Source organism: Pongo pygmaeus, chromosome 17, assembly GCF_028885625.2.
Source record: "Pongo pygmaeus isolate AG05252 chromosome 17, NHGRI_mPonPyg2-v2.0_pri, whole genome shotgun sequence".
Lineage (NCBI taxonomy): Eukaryota > Metazoa > Chordata > Mammalia > Primates > Hominidae > Pongo > Pongo pygmaeus.
Window position 1 is genome coordinate 94,587,341 of NC_072390.2, and position 14,647 is coordinate 94,601,987.

At 45.0% G+C, this 14,647-nt stretch overlaps 1 protein-coding gene across 7 annotated transcripts in view; it reads left to right on the forward strand.

Moving 5' to 3' along the window:
- The window catches only part of ATP9B (ATPase phospholipid transporting 9B (putative)), a 305,466-nt gene that overhangs the window by 238,449 nt on the left and 52,370 nt on the right, over positions 1-14,647 (forward strand). For all 7 annotated transcript variants that reach the window (XM_054460401.2, XM_054460402.2, XM_054460403.2 and 4 more), the window contains one exon: positions 14,306-14,467. In XM_054460401.2, the coding sequence (XP_054316376.1) occupies positions 14,306-14,467 (162 nt within the window). The remainder of the gene's footprint in view (positions 1-14,305; positions 14,468-14,647) is intronic.

A 14,647-nucleotide genomic window follows, 5' to 3' on the forward strand; every position in this document is an offset into this window, starting at 1 on the left:
GGAAATTCCCTCACAGAATTAAAATTCAGCCCTGTTTAACTGTTCGGGCGTATGTCCAGTGCAGTCGCAGAACACCAGCACCGAACTAGTGGCATGAGCCCTCAGAGAAGGACAGAAGCTCGGTGAGCAGAGCCTCTGAGTGCAGGGGGTGTCAGCTCAAGTGCTGAAGGCATGGGGTGGAAGGAACCTTGAAGACCGCCGGCTTCTTTTGGTCCAGAAAGAGTGACTTGATTCTTAATGACTGCTTATTCCTCTAGACTAGCTGTTTAGTCATCTCATTCTTTTCCCTCTGTGGCTGTGTTTTCTCATGTTGGTAAGTTCCGTATTTAAATATTATTTCAGAATGTAGCTGTCATCGCCTGACTCCAATATTTATTTGCAAGAATCAGCTAGAATTAATGACAGAGCACAAGTGGGTTATTAATAGTATTGCTTTTGGGTTTACAGAAGTAGGCACTAATGCATGAGGCGTGCTGTATTTTTTAATTCATTTTATCATGTGTGCCTATTGAAGCAAGACTAATTGTGGTGTTTTGTCAATATATTTGTGAGGAGCAAATCATTGTCAGTGACATAAAGCCTTCACTCTGTGACCTTCAGGACCAGTAGAGAATAAATACTACGTAGCCTGTCTGTGAATATTGATTAGCAGCTTTTTCAGATGATCAAATTGCATCTTATGTTAATAATTCCATTAAAATATAAAGATGATTATAATAACCATAATCAAAAATGATGAACTCTCAGTGATTAAATTATGATGTATAAAGTGCATGGTAAGAAAATGTATATTTACAGTATAGCGGGTAGCTGCCTGTGTGAATTGCTAATATACTAAAGGAAATTTCTTCCTAGCTTTTAAGAATAGTAGCACAGAAATTTCTGATTAATGGAATTATAGAGAATTATTAATGATAAAAATTGCCCCGTATTTTGTATTCTCTCATATGATATTACTCCTGGCTGTGCTACTCTTGGGTCTGTTTCTCAGAGTGGTTATTTAGCATGGAGAAGTGCAAGTGTGTAAACAAATTACCTGTGGCAGAGATTACTAAACTATGTTGCTAAGCAGCCTGTGCATGAGATTCAGCTCAGGTTCCCACTTACATATTTTTTTTTGCATTCACATCTTAGTTATTTTTTGCCTTTGAATTGTGAAGAATCACATTATTAGAAATTTCTAACAGCTCAGTATCAGAGAACTAGTCATTTGAAATGTACTAAGCCTTTAAATTCTGGTCTTTCTGCATTTCAGAGAAAAATATCTTAGGGATTACTTCCTATCATAATGTCAGGCAGCAGTTAATTCCATATTAGTATAGAAGCACACGAGGGGTACTTGATAAAGTACTCTGCCAGTTTTTTATTGAATATGGACACAATCGCTTTGAAAGAGAAAATCAAGTGATGACATCGGAAACATGATTATTAGAGAGCTCCTGACTGAGTAAAGAAAAATCTAAATGATGAATGGCCAGTCGTGCAGGTGGAGATTGCGTTCTGTGGTTGCCTGCGCCATCCCTGATAGCATCCAAAGAAAACAGGGAAAAATGTCCACTGCAGCCTTCCACACGCCGCCTGAATGTGAGGGCTGCAGCCACGTGTCACCTGCTGCTGTGGAGACAGATTCTGAGCCGCACAACTGAGAATTTCCATCCACCCCTCAACAGCCTTCTTCCCACGTCTGTCCTGTTGGCAGCTAACACATTTAGTGTACAGTCCAACCAAAGACTGCAAATAATAACCTCAAAGAAGCTGTGGCAAAGAGGGCAGAGATCAAAGTGGTCTCCGTGGGAAACAGGGAGTAGCTCTTGCAGGGATCTACCTCCCAAATGTGGTCAGCGGTAGCAGTAACCTCAGGACAGCAGCCCCACCGCAGCACAGCCAACGTGTCAGAGAGCACCTGGTACCCTCACCAGATGCCATGTGCATCAAGAGAAAGAAATGAACATATGTTAACTTGGAATCAAACTAAAAACTCAGTAAGAAGAAGAACAAAACCAAAGGAAAGTGGGAGGAAGAAAAAGTAAAGGAAAGCATAAAAGTAATCATTGAGTAAGCAATAATTCAAAAGCTGATTCTTTGAAAGGTTAAATGAAATCGGAAGATTATTGGCAAAACATAGTAAATACAAAACAGTGAATGTAAACTAAGTTCACACATATGAAATTATCCATATGTAAGAGTGTATAATAAACAAGTAGGCTTAAATGTTTATAAGAGAATATGAAACACAGCTCAAATGCTTATGTATTCAAAGACGGTAAAATAACTGTTTTCTGGAGAAATATAAATTTCAAAATTGACTCCATATAAATCTGAGTAGACGAGAAGATAAATTTAGAAAAATCACCCAAAATGGCTTTTGACCAGTTTTATAGGTCAGTTGTTTTGAGGCACAAATAAATCACATACTATAAGAACTTTTCTAGAGCAAGAAAAAGTTTGGCCATGATGTCTAAGGACACAAAAAAGCAGAAGTTCTAAAAAAAAATGATAAATTGAATTTCAGAGTAAAACTTATTTTTTTCAAAGGACATTTATTAAGAAAATAAAGACAAATTAGGATTTCAACATGAATTTGAAAAAAAAAAGAAAATAAAGACAAGCCACAGACTTGTAGGAAATGTTTGCAGAATACTTACCTGATCAGTGACTAGTATGCTGAATATATAAAGAATTCTCAAAACTCAGTAATGAGAAAACATCATCTGAATTTAAACATTGGCAAAAGATTTGAACAGCTACATCACCAAAAGAGATATGAATATTGACTGTAAAATACCATAAAAGTAGTGATTTGTGGGGCCTAATATAGAAAAAATATTAAGATACATGATGACAATAGCCAAAAGTCAAGAGGCGATTGATGTCAATGGGAGTAAATTACTCTAAGGTCCTTAGAGTACAGGTAAAGGTGCCGATTTACTTAGACTTTGATAAGTCCAGGATTATGCTGGCAACAGTGGGATGACTGCCAAAGAGCAGTAAAAGAGCACGTACCTCTCCGGGGTGGTGGAAACGTGGCCATTGCGTGGTGGAATACACACAGGGCTCCTTGCAGAAATGGCTAATTCTAGAACCAAGGCAGGAAATACTCAGACTGAGCCTGGAGCATCTGGTACTGCCAGAAAGTAAGGAATTGCTCAAAGCCAGCAAACAAACAGAAAAAGCTGCCTGCATGGCAGGGAATGTGTCAGAGGGACACAGAAGCCAACTGGAAAGCTCCCTGTGGTGAATGCTGGAACAGCATGAGCGGCAAAGTCAGTTGTACTGGATTATAGCCCATAGTATGAAACAAATAATGCATGAGTCCAAACTGATATGAATAAATAAATGAATGGGAGAGAAAGACAGATGGATCTCCCATGCAGAAGGATTCCTGTGCAAAAGGATCATGTATGGAGCTACTGAACCCGCAGGTTGGGGAGCATAATTCCTCCTCCTTTAGGTGTGGGCTACACACGATGACTTCCTCCCAAAGAGCATGGTGTGAAAAGGGGAAAGGAAGAGTAATTTGACGACCTCAGTCAGGTGAGTAGGGTCAGCATCAGCAGTGAAAAGCCGCATTGCTAGACGCAGCCCCCACAGGGTGTGGTCAACAGCACCTCATCTTCATGGTCTTCCTCCCCAGCCCCACAGCCCCAGTCTACTCGTGAGAAAATCATCAGACAAATCAAACTGAGCGATATTTACAAAATACCCGACCAGTACTTCTCAAAACTGTCGAGGTCATCAAAAACTAGGCAGGTTCAAGAAACTGTAGCAGTCAAGAGAAGACATGAAAACTAAATGTGACATCCCGGATGGGACCTGGGGCAAGACAAGGACTTTAGGTAGGAATGAAGGATGTCTGAATCAAGTATGGATTTAAGCTTTTAACAATGGAAGCTGCTGCTTGCTCAGATTTTATTGACAACTTAAAGAAACACTGTATATATGCACCGTTCAGAAAATTACCAAATAAAAGGTCAGATATGTTTAAGTGCTTTGTCTTTTTTTGTAGTTATTTTACAACAGTGGTTTAGCCAGTTTCTTCTTTGTGGTATCTGGCCTTTAGTATTTATCTTGTAATTGTATAGAAGACACAGGGTCACTGCAGGATAGCACGACTTCAGATCCCACTGTAGATGACCCAGTAATATTTCCTCTGCAGAACGAGGTGACCACTCCGGGTGGTGTGGTCTTCCTTTAACTTGCGTCCTTGTGAAATTGGAAAAATGTTAAAAATGTTAGGGAAGAAAAGTGTGTTTCTGGGCACAGGGTCATCATGACTAGCTGTGTGGTATTCTGGTGAGAGCCAGCATCTCGGCCTCCCATTTCACTCACACCTGGTTGTGCCTTCACTGGAGGGTCTTGGATGTTCTGGGACCTGCAGTGGAAGGAAGCAAGGAAGGGCTTCTCCGCTTCGCTTTCAGGCAAGTTGGAGACCCATGTCAGACACTAAAAATAAAAGTTGAGGAACAAACATTTTAGCACTGTTAAATATTGTCTCTTGTTAAAGACATGTAAGCTGACTTCCAGAAGTGCTTCAATAAGAAAATAAAATGCCCTTGTATATGTAGAGTGTTTGAAATGTGAGTGAATAGAGAGGGAACAGTTAACAGTTCCCTAGGAGTCCCTGCCTCTCCTGGCTAATGTGAGTGAATAGAGGAGGGGCCCCCACCTCTCCTGGCTAACGTGAGTGAATAGGGAGGGAACACTGAACAGTTCCGTAGGGGCCCCCGCCTCTCCTAGCTAACGTGAGTGAATAGAGGGAACACTGAACAGTTCCATAGGGGTCCCTGCTTCGCTGGCTAGCGCTGTCCTCATTGTTTCCTTCCCTACCTCTCCACTTAACAAGACAAGTCCTGTGGCTGGAATCACCGTCCTCAGTGTCTCTGCCACGTTGATAGCACAAAAAGATTTAAGGAAACCGGCCTAAAGAATATCTGTACCGTATTTCCATTTCATTTATTGCCAGAATTTAGTTTCAAGTTCCTCGGGATTAAACTGATTGTAGAGGTGATGCATGTATGTGATTCTCTGTGTAAATAAATCTAAAATAAAGTCCTAAAGCAAATATTGCCATGACTTCTGCATCTACAGAGCTTGGCTCACAGGAGTACTCTTTGATTTAATTAATTTATTATTAACCTATTTGCTTCTTTCAGGTGATTTGCATTTTATATGCAAATAAATGGTTGAGAGGCACACTAGTAACTTCAGGGAGAGAGCGACTCTCTTTAAACTCAGAGCCCAGATTGCTCTGCAGCAGCCCTGTGCTCATCAGGCTGTCCAGGGCCTGGAGAGTCCTGACACCGAGTGCCAAGAACGTGCCCATTTATGGTTTTGCCCGTGTCTTCAGAATTCCACTCAGCTTTCCACTTTTAAATCATTTTAAATAGGAGATCTTTTAGCTTTCATTTATTCAAGAAATAAGTCGTCGTGCTTGTTCCTGAGTCTACATCGGTGAGCACAGTGCACTTGGACCTGTGTGGGGAACTGAGGTTCTGGGAGGGAAGGAGCCCGGACCCGGGAGTGTTGGTCCCTGGAACGCAGGGGAGGCGCAGTGCGAGTACATCCTCTGCCGGGGGAAGGGGAAGGGCACACAGCGCTCTGATCAGGTGGTCAGTGGGGCCTTCTGGAGACCTGGAGTTGAGCCGAAAGTAAGACTGCCCTGTGGAGAGTGATGGGGAGGGCCTGGCCGCAGGCGGCTGGCACTCCGCACACACCGGGGGTGTGAGAGCCCCAGGGCCCGGCCAGGGGGACAGTCAGAGAATGGGTCTCTAACAAATGTATTTGACACTGAGCTAGCTGCCATCAGTCTCTATAACTGTGTCTGTTGTTGGAAGATAAACCCCAGTCTTGCTTGGACAGCTTGATTCTGAAGTCGGGAGTTGTAATGACAGGTTGTCTTTACTGGATCCGCATGTGGACTATCTGGTTGGCTGGCCATGCAGAACTCCCACCCCCCAGCCCTCATTGCTTGTAGAACCCTATCCCACTTCCTCGGGATGCTGTGGGTTTTACGTTGGGAGGGAGCTTACACACTAGGAAACCTCGGGATGCTGTGGGTTTTGTACTGGGAGGGAGCTTACACACTAGGAAACCTCGGGATGCTGTGGGTTTTGTACTGGGAGGGAGCTTACACACTAGGAAACCTCGGGATGCTGTGGGTTTTATGCTGGGAGGGAGCTTACATACTTTAGGAAAGTGTATATTTTAATCTCTCAAACATCTTTAGGAAGATAATAGACTCAAACTTATCAATCCTTTACGATTTTCTTTTAATTTCTACATCTACTGTCCCTAGATGTAAGTTATTTCTAAGAGCCTTCTAAAAAGAACACCATGACTATATTTCAGATATACCAAGAGAATTCGCTAGGCTGCCTTCACCTAGTCAAATCCCCACACTTAACCTGCTGCAGAGCTGCAGAGCATGAAATGAGATATGAAAGCTCAAAACCAAAACCGGAGAATCTGCTGTGTCCGTGGGAACCAGCAGTTCCTTTGATGTATCTTCAATAAGGAGGACCGGGTCTGTGTGAAGTACTGAGTACTTAGGTATGAATTCAGGAGCAAAGATGCTAAAAGTACTGCATGTCCTCACTGGAATTATTTTTCTTGTAGTTATTTCATCCAGAAATTTTTTTTTTTTTTTTTTTTTTTTTTGAGGCAGAGTCTCGCTCTATTGCCCAGGCTGGAGAGCAGTGGCGCAATCTCAGCTCACTGCAACCTCTGCCTCCCGGGTTCAAGTGATTCTCCTGCCTCAGCCCCCCAAATAGCTGGGATTACAGGCATGTGTCCACCACTCCTGGCTATGTTTAATTTTATATTATCAAAATTCTGTCCAACAATAGGCAAGTTACATTAGAACAGTAATTAAAGCATCTATCATGAAAAATTTGGATATTCTTTTCTTCTGGTTGGCATTATATAGAGTTAATCCTCAAGATGATTACAAATTAAAAACAATTGGATGGAATGCTGGGCTAGGTATAAGAAGCTAAACTGATTTTTGTTATAAGCTGCTCTTTGCTCAAATGGGTTGTGAAACCAAGCATAAACTAAATAATAAACAGATGTGAGTCACCAAATATAGAAAGCTCAGTCCTGACTGCAGTGGGGCACCAGTGAGATGACAGGGTGTTCACAGAAAGATGCAATTTACAGGTCAAAATGTAATCGTAACCTTTCACTGTGCAAATTGGAAATTAGCCTCTGGAGCGTTGGCATCATTTACAGCTTGTGGAAAAGAAGTTTTATTGGAGGAAGCAATGGTAGAGCTACACCCTCACTTCCCACTGGAGATGGTGATGCACAGGTGCCGCCTCCCTCCCCTTCGATGGGTGGTAGTCCCAGCTGACCCCCGCATGCCTTTTTTGGTAATGTGGAGCGTATCGCTGATGCCCTGAATTACAAGACTGCGTCATCCCTAGCACAATTTTAGACTCTCGGTGTACTTAGTAACATGCAGGAAAGTCAGAGAGGGAGAGTTCTAATTCAAGCCCCGTGGGTGACACGCTACTGAACGTTTAACACAGGCATGGGATTCCAGAGTTGTAGCGTCCATAGAACGGCAGTGCCGTCCAACCTCTAACCCAGCGTCAGAATCGCAACAGCGAGTGTTGACATATGCCACCATTGCTGCACGGCACACCATCCCAAATGTGGGGCACAGAACCATTCCGACATTCTCCTGGCTGCACCCTCGGGGCACGGTCAGGCAGCTCCCATCAGTAGGAGACAGTTCTGACCCGGATTCCACCCCAGGCAGGGGCAGTGGGGCCAAGCGGCTTCAGCCCTGGCCACATCAGCACTTCCTCAGTGAGTATGTCCTTTACTGATTTCTAAAAAAGCATGAAAATTACAAGCAAAGAATTTCCAGACAGCAGTTTCTCACACTATTTGGCACACATTAAGCATTGAATTTGCTCCTATTCGTGTAATTTATCTTCTACTAAGATTCTTAAGCAAAACAGACCAAAGTCAAAATTTGCTAATTTCATTTATTTTCAGCAAAAGGAAGACACATCAATCATGTTTGAGAGTGGGAAGCTTCAGGTTTGTAAAGATCAAATTCTAGGTGCCTCCCAGAGCAGAATGTTCTCAACACGCAGCAAGGTTAAATATGGTGCTTCAGACAGGGTCGGACCGGCCTGAAATATGGTAGAGACTCAGGGCCTTTGATTTAGTCTTGCTTTATGTTTATGTCTTTTTTAAGTTTTTAAATTTTAAATTATTCTGGTTACATAATAGTACATACTTATGGGGTACATGTGATATTTGATACAAGCATACAATATGCAGTGATCAAATCGGTCATTGGGATACCCGTCACCTCAAGCATTTATCCTTGCTTCACATTAGTAATACACCATTTGTCATGGCTTTGCGTTAGTAGTACTCCGTTTACCGTGGCTTTGCGTTAGTAGTACTCCGTTTACCGTGGCTTTGCGTTAGTAGTACTCCGTTTACCGTGGCTTTGCGTTAGTAGTACTCCGTTTACCATGGCTTTGCGTTAGTAGTACTCCGTTTACCGTGGCTTTGCGTTAGTAGTACTCCGTTTACCGTGGCTTTGTGTTAGTACTATTGCAGTTCCATTCTTAGTTATTGTAAAATATACATAAATTATTGTCAATGAAGGTCACCCTATCATGCTACTGAGCACTGGATCTTATTCCTTCTATCTGACTGTATTTTTGTATCCATTCACCAGCCCCCTTTATCACCCCTATCCCCAATATCCCCAGTGTCCCCGATATCCTTCCCGGACTCTGTTAACCATCATTCTACTCTCTGTCTCCAGGAGTTCAGCCTTTTTTTCTTAGCTCCCACATAAGAGTGAGAAGACGCAATGTTTGTCTTTCTGTGCCTGGCTGATTTCACTTAGCATAATGTACCCCTGTTCCATTTCCATTGTTGTAGATGAAAGGGTCTCATTCTTTAGTGATGGCTGAATAATACTCCATTGTGTGTACACCACGTTTTCTTCATCCGTGCATCCAGTGAGGGACACTGAGGCTGATTCCATAACGTGGCCACTGTGAACAGTGCTGCAGTACATGTAGGGGTGCCGAGATCTCTTCAATGTACTGATTTCCTTTCTTTGGGGGATATTCCCAGCAGTGGGATTGTGGATTATATGGTGGCTCTGTGTTTAGATTGGGGGTAACCTCCATGCTGCTCTCCAGAGGGCTGCACGAATTTACATTCCTGACAGCAGTGCTCCCTTCTCCCACCTCCTCCCTTGCCAGCATTTGGATTGCTGTCTTTTGGATAGAAGCCGTTTTAACTGGGGTGAGGTGATACCTCATTGTAATTTTTATTTGCATGTCTGATGATTAAAGGATATTGAGCATGCTTTCCTATACCTGTTGGCCGTTTGTGTGTCTTCTTTTGAGAAATGTCTGTTCAGATCTTTTGCCTGTATTTTAATCGAATTACTCATTTTTTTCTGATTAAGTCATTTGAGAATATACAATGATCTTATAGATCATTGTATATTATTAATCTCTCGTCAGTGGGTAGTTTGCAAATATTTTCTCCCATTCTGTGGATTGTCTCTTCACTTTGTTGATTGTTTTCTTTGCTGTGCAGTGGCTTTTTAGCCCAATGTGATCCTGTTTGTTCATTTTTGCTTTGGTTGCCTGTGCTTTTGAGGTCTTACTCAAGAAGTCTTTGCCCAGACCAAAGTGCCCTGGAGTATGCCAGCCTATTAGGCACATTTTCAAATTTGATTAGTGGTTTTAGATACCAAGCAGGTATTACCCATATAAGGGCATCTTTTAATTTTTCAGTCCACCCACAGATACAGATGTCAAGCAGAAAAGGGTTGAGGTCTGACTCACTCTTGGGGTGTAGTTCTTCAGCCAGTGCTGTGGGCTGAGACCAGACCCTGCCCCACGTCCCACTATCTGGAGGACCAACAGGTGCTGACCAGGTACCCGACAAATTGCACTGGCCCTTACATGCAGGGTTGATTAATAAGAGTGAAGGCTCCTTTTCCCTTAAATATGGAAACGAGTTGTCTCACTTCAGAGTGTTGCTTATAGAAAAGTAGTAATTCTATACCATTAAGTCTTTTTAATTGCTGGTCTAATATGTAACATTTTGCTGTCCCTGAATTTATAAATAGTTAACTGTATGGTCTTATTTGTTTCAATGAAATTTGTATTTCTAGATGACAAATTTGGGCTGAGGAGAAATTCCAGCACTGTACATAGTCATTCCTCCTTCAGAAAGCAGGTTCTGAAGTGTGCTCAGCAGCTGGGGCTGTGGAGTAAACCTGTGGGGCTGGAGAGCCATGCGGCGGGGGAAATGAAGGCCGTGGCCGAGGACAGGCCCGGTCCCTGCTGGAAAAGGGAACCCACAACCCCTGAGCCCCTCTCCCAGGTTCCGGGGAGGAGGGACCCCAGATGCCGGAGGACACAGGTCGTCTGTGTGACGCATTCTGTCCTCCCCAGTCTAGAGCAGGACTAGCTGGTACTCTCCCTGGAAATAGAAAATGGCGCCTCAGATCACTTCTGCTTTCTGAGATGCAGATGAAGAACTTGAGTTGAGAAAAGGTGTTTGACTCTCCCATCTCTTAATGCCTTTTCTGTAGAAGTGCACGTCGGATTTTGTAACTGAAATGACTGCAAATGTAGGATAGTAGTTATAATTTCTCTCTCAATACTGCTTTTCCAGAATCATTCTATTCCATATATCATAAGCTCACTTTACTTTGTAAACTTCTTAAAATATCAGAAATTTGTAAAAGGTAAATGCTGATAGATTGAGTACACACCATTTGAAACTGTATAAATATGTGTGTGTGTGTTTATTATCCTAAAACAGAGTTGGCCTGTTTGTCTATCTAGTTCCTTAACTAGAGCCTAAAAAATGTTTGGGAAGTCACCTGAGGTCACATGATAGGGAAGGAGCGGGGGCTTTTGCACTGCCGGCCTCTCAAAAGCATGCCTGGTGGGGCGGGGTCAGTAGCAGTGGCACCTGGGCAGCCCTGAAAAGGAGGGACAACAGGTGCCTGTCACCTCCACGCAGCACCGGTGACACCATCGCGATCCCTGGCTTTGCTCCCAGCACTCCCCACTTGCACGCAACGTCTCCAGAGCTAGAAGAGACATGGTGTTAGGGTGTTTTCCGTTATCTCTGCACACTCCATTCCCTCACATGGTGTTCGGGTGTCCTCTCTGCACCCTCCCTCCCTGAGGTCACATGGTGTTCGGGTGTCCTCTCTGCACCCTCCCTCCCTGAGGTCACATGGTGTTCGGGTGTCATCTCTGTACCTTCCCTCCCTGAGGTCACATGGTGTTCGGGTGTCCTCTCTGCACCCTCCCTCCCTGAGGTCACATGGTGTTCGGGTGTCATCTCTGTACCCTCCCTCCCTGAGGTCACATGGTGTTCGGGTGTCATCTCTGCACCCTCCCTCCCTGAGGTCACATGGTGTTCGGGTGTCCTCTCTGCACCCTCCCTCCCTGAGGTCACATGGTGTTCGGGTGTCATCTCTGCACCCTCCCTCCCTGAGGTCACATGGTGTTCGGGTGTCCTCTCTGCACCCTCCCTCCCTGAGGTCACATGGTGTTCGGGTGTCATCTCTGTACCTTCCCTCCCTGAGGTCACATGGTGTTCGGGTGTCATCTCTGCACCCTCCCTCCCTGAGGTCACATGGTGTTCGGGTGTCATCTCTGTACCTTCCCTCCCTGAGGTCACATGGTGTTCGGGTGTCCTCTCTGCACCCTCCCTCCCTGAGGTCACATGGTGTTCGGGTGTCATCTCTGTACCTTCCCTCCCTGAGGTCACATGGTGTTCGGGTGTCCTCTCTGCACCCTCCCTCCCTGAGGTCACATGGTGTTCGGGTGTCATCTCTGCACCCACCCTCCCCTCACATGGTGTTAGGGTGTCCTCTCTGTACCTTCCCTCCCTGAGGTCACATGGTGTTCGGGTGTCATCTCTGCACCCTCCCTCCCTGAGGTCACATGGTGTTCAGGTGTCCTCTCTGCACCCTCCCTCCCTGAGGTCACATGGTGTTCGGGTGTCATCTCTGCACCCTCCCTCCCTGAGGTCACATGGTGTTAGGGTGTAATCTCTGCACCCTCCCTCCCTGAGGTCACATGGTGTTCAGGTGTCCTCTCTGCACCCTCCCTCCCTGAGGTCACATGGTGTTCGGGTGTCATCTCTGCACCCTCCCTCCCCTCACATGGTGTTAGGGTGTAATCTCTGCACCCTCCCTCCCTGAGGTCACATGGTGTTCGGGTGTCATCTCTGCACCCTCCCTCCCTGAGGTCACATGGTGTTCGGGTGTCATCTCTGCACCCTCCCTCCCTGAGGTCACATGGTGTTCGGGTGTCATCTCTGCACCCTCCCTCCCTGAGGTCACATGGTGTTCGGTGTCATCTCTGCACCCTCCCTCCCTGAGGTCACATGGTGTTCGGTGTCATCTCTGCACACTCTGTCCCCACACAGTGCCCTGCTATGTCAAGTTCAAAGCATGAAAAAGAAAGGAAGCAGCTCTTCACCCTCAGACACTGGAAAATCATGCTGGAGGTATTCTGTGGTCAGACATGTGGGGAATTGCTTAGAAAATCTGATTTTAAAAGTGGTTCCTGGTCTGCCCATGAGTGCATGTCTGGAGGGCTCCTGTGAGAAAGCGTGAGGATGGAGCCCTGGTGGCCTCCCTGTGCTGACTGTCCACCGCGTGCCCTCACACCTCATTTCTCTAATCCTTGCTGCAGCTCTGAGCGGTCCCTCGGCATGGCCATCTGTAGACAAGGACCCTGGGGTTGCAGAGGTGCAGCCATTTGTCCAGGGTTCGGTCCTAACCTGAGCAGCTGGCCACAGAGCCAAAGCTCTTGAGAACTTTGCTACAGTCTTTCTAAGAGTGTGAACTTATCCTCACAGGAATGTTCAGAAGGCCCTAAGATTGACTGAATAACCTGTGCACTAGACAAGATTTAAAATGTTCCTGAAGTGACTTGAGTTCTCAGAACCCAAGATTTTAAAACTGTTTGGCTGAGAGTGAGGTGGAGGTTAAAACTGAAGGCAAGGACGTGCTCATCGGAAGAGTGGGGTGAGAATGAGGTTGTGGTTTCAGAAGAGGCCTCGCCCAGTCTGTGAGGGGCTTCAGCACTGTGGGTGGCGGCAGGCCTGCAGAACAGAGAGCAGACCCTGACGGAAGGGGCTGTGTTACTGGGCTGTGCTGCAGTGGTGTGGGACATTGCAGAGAGCGTGCTCTCCGTGGTTAGCGTGCTCCCCGTGGTTAGCGTGCTCCCCGTGGTTAGCGTGCCCTCCGTGGTTAGCCTGCTCCCCGTGGTTAGCGTGCTCTCCGTGGTTAGCGTGCTCTCCGTGGTTAGCGTGCTCTCCGTGGTTAGCATGCTCCCCGTGGTTAGCGTGTTCCCCGTGGTTAGTGTGCCTTTAGCTGCATAATAGGATTGGCATACCCTATTTATCTGATTAATGTCTGGTAGGGAGGTTGCTTTTAAAGACAGACTTTTATCAGAAAATAATACTTTTTGTCATAAAATACTGTTCACAAATTATTAACTGTAAAAATTGCTCTTCCACTTGTGATTGTTAAATTTTAATGTCAATAAATAATTATCAATAAGAATACATTCTATTTCTGAGTACCTGCCATATGCCAGAGAACCACTCATGTTGTTTTGGCCTCAAAGCAATTTGGAAGTCCATTTTTCCACTTGACAGAAGAGGAGCATGGCCCCAGCAGAATGAAGACCTGGCCACAGAAGTTCTGACTTTCACACTTGGGCTTAGAACCCAGGCCTGCTTTCTCCTTGTCTATTTTGTCTCGTTTAAGTTTGCAAATATTACACGTAGACACATTAATAGAGTTAATCAGTCACCAATTGATCTCTTATTGTAGAAAAATAATTACCATAAACATGAGACTCAAACTATTCCCCCTTTCATGGTGTCCGTGGAACTGGGGAGGGAGAAACCTTGAAAAGTCGTGTAACCTGCTCCCTGCCCCAGACTGATGGGCTGAGCTGCGCTCTCAATTTTAAAACCATCTGGCTTTAGGGAGCAATTAACACAAATTGTAAAGAAAGTCTTTATGATCCATCATGGTCTTTATTTTAAAGAATAATACCAAGTGACTTTTGTGATACTGCTTAGGATTTCTCTAGAACAATGTTATTCAAACGTATATACTTAGCCGTGAAAACAAAAAGTTCTGAACACCTAAGTTTTTCTGCAGCTGTCTCATGTTGGCAAGCTTTCTGAGCACTGCTGTGCTGGTTCACCTGTGTGCGGCTTTCCTGAGGCAGCAGTGGCCTCAGGTGTTGCTGGTCTCCCGTAGGTCGCTCTGGTGCAGTGGACAGAGAGTGTGGGCCTCACGCTGGTCAGCAGGGACCTCACCTCCATGCAACTGAAGACCCCCAGCGGCCAGGTCCTCAGCTTCTGCATTCTGCAGCTGTTCCCCTTCACCTCCGAGAGCAAGCGGATGGGCGTCATCGTCAGGGTGAGGCTGCGGCGAGGGTGCCACGCGATGGCTTCAGACATTTTGTTTTCACGCCTTTTAAACACAGATTTTCCCAAAAGAAAGTTAAACATTTTCTCAGGTGCTTTATGCTGTTACAGTTTTGTTTTTTGTTTTTTTTTTAATGAAATCTAAGTGAATAATCTATATCTGGGAAGCTAC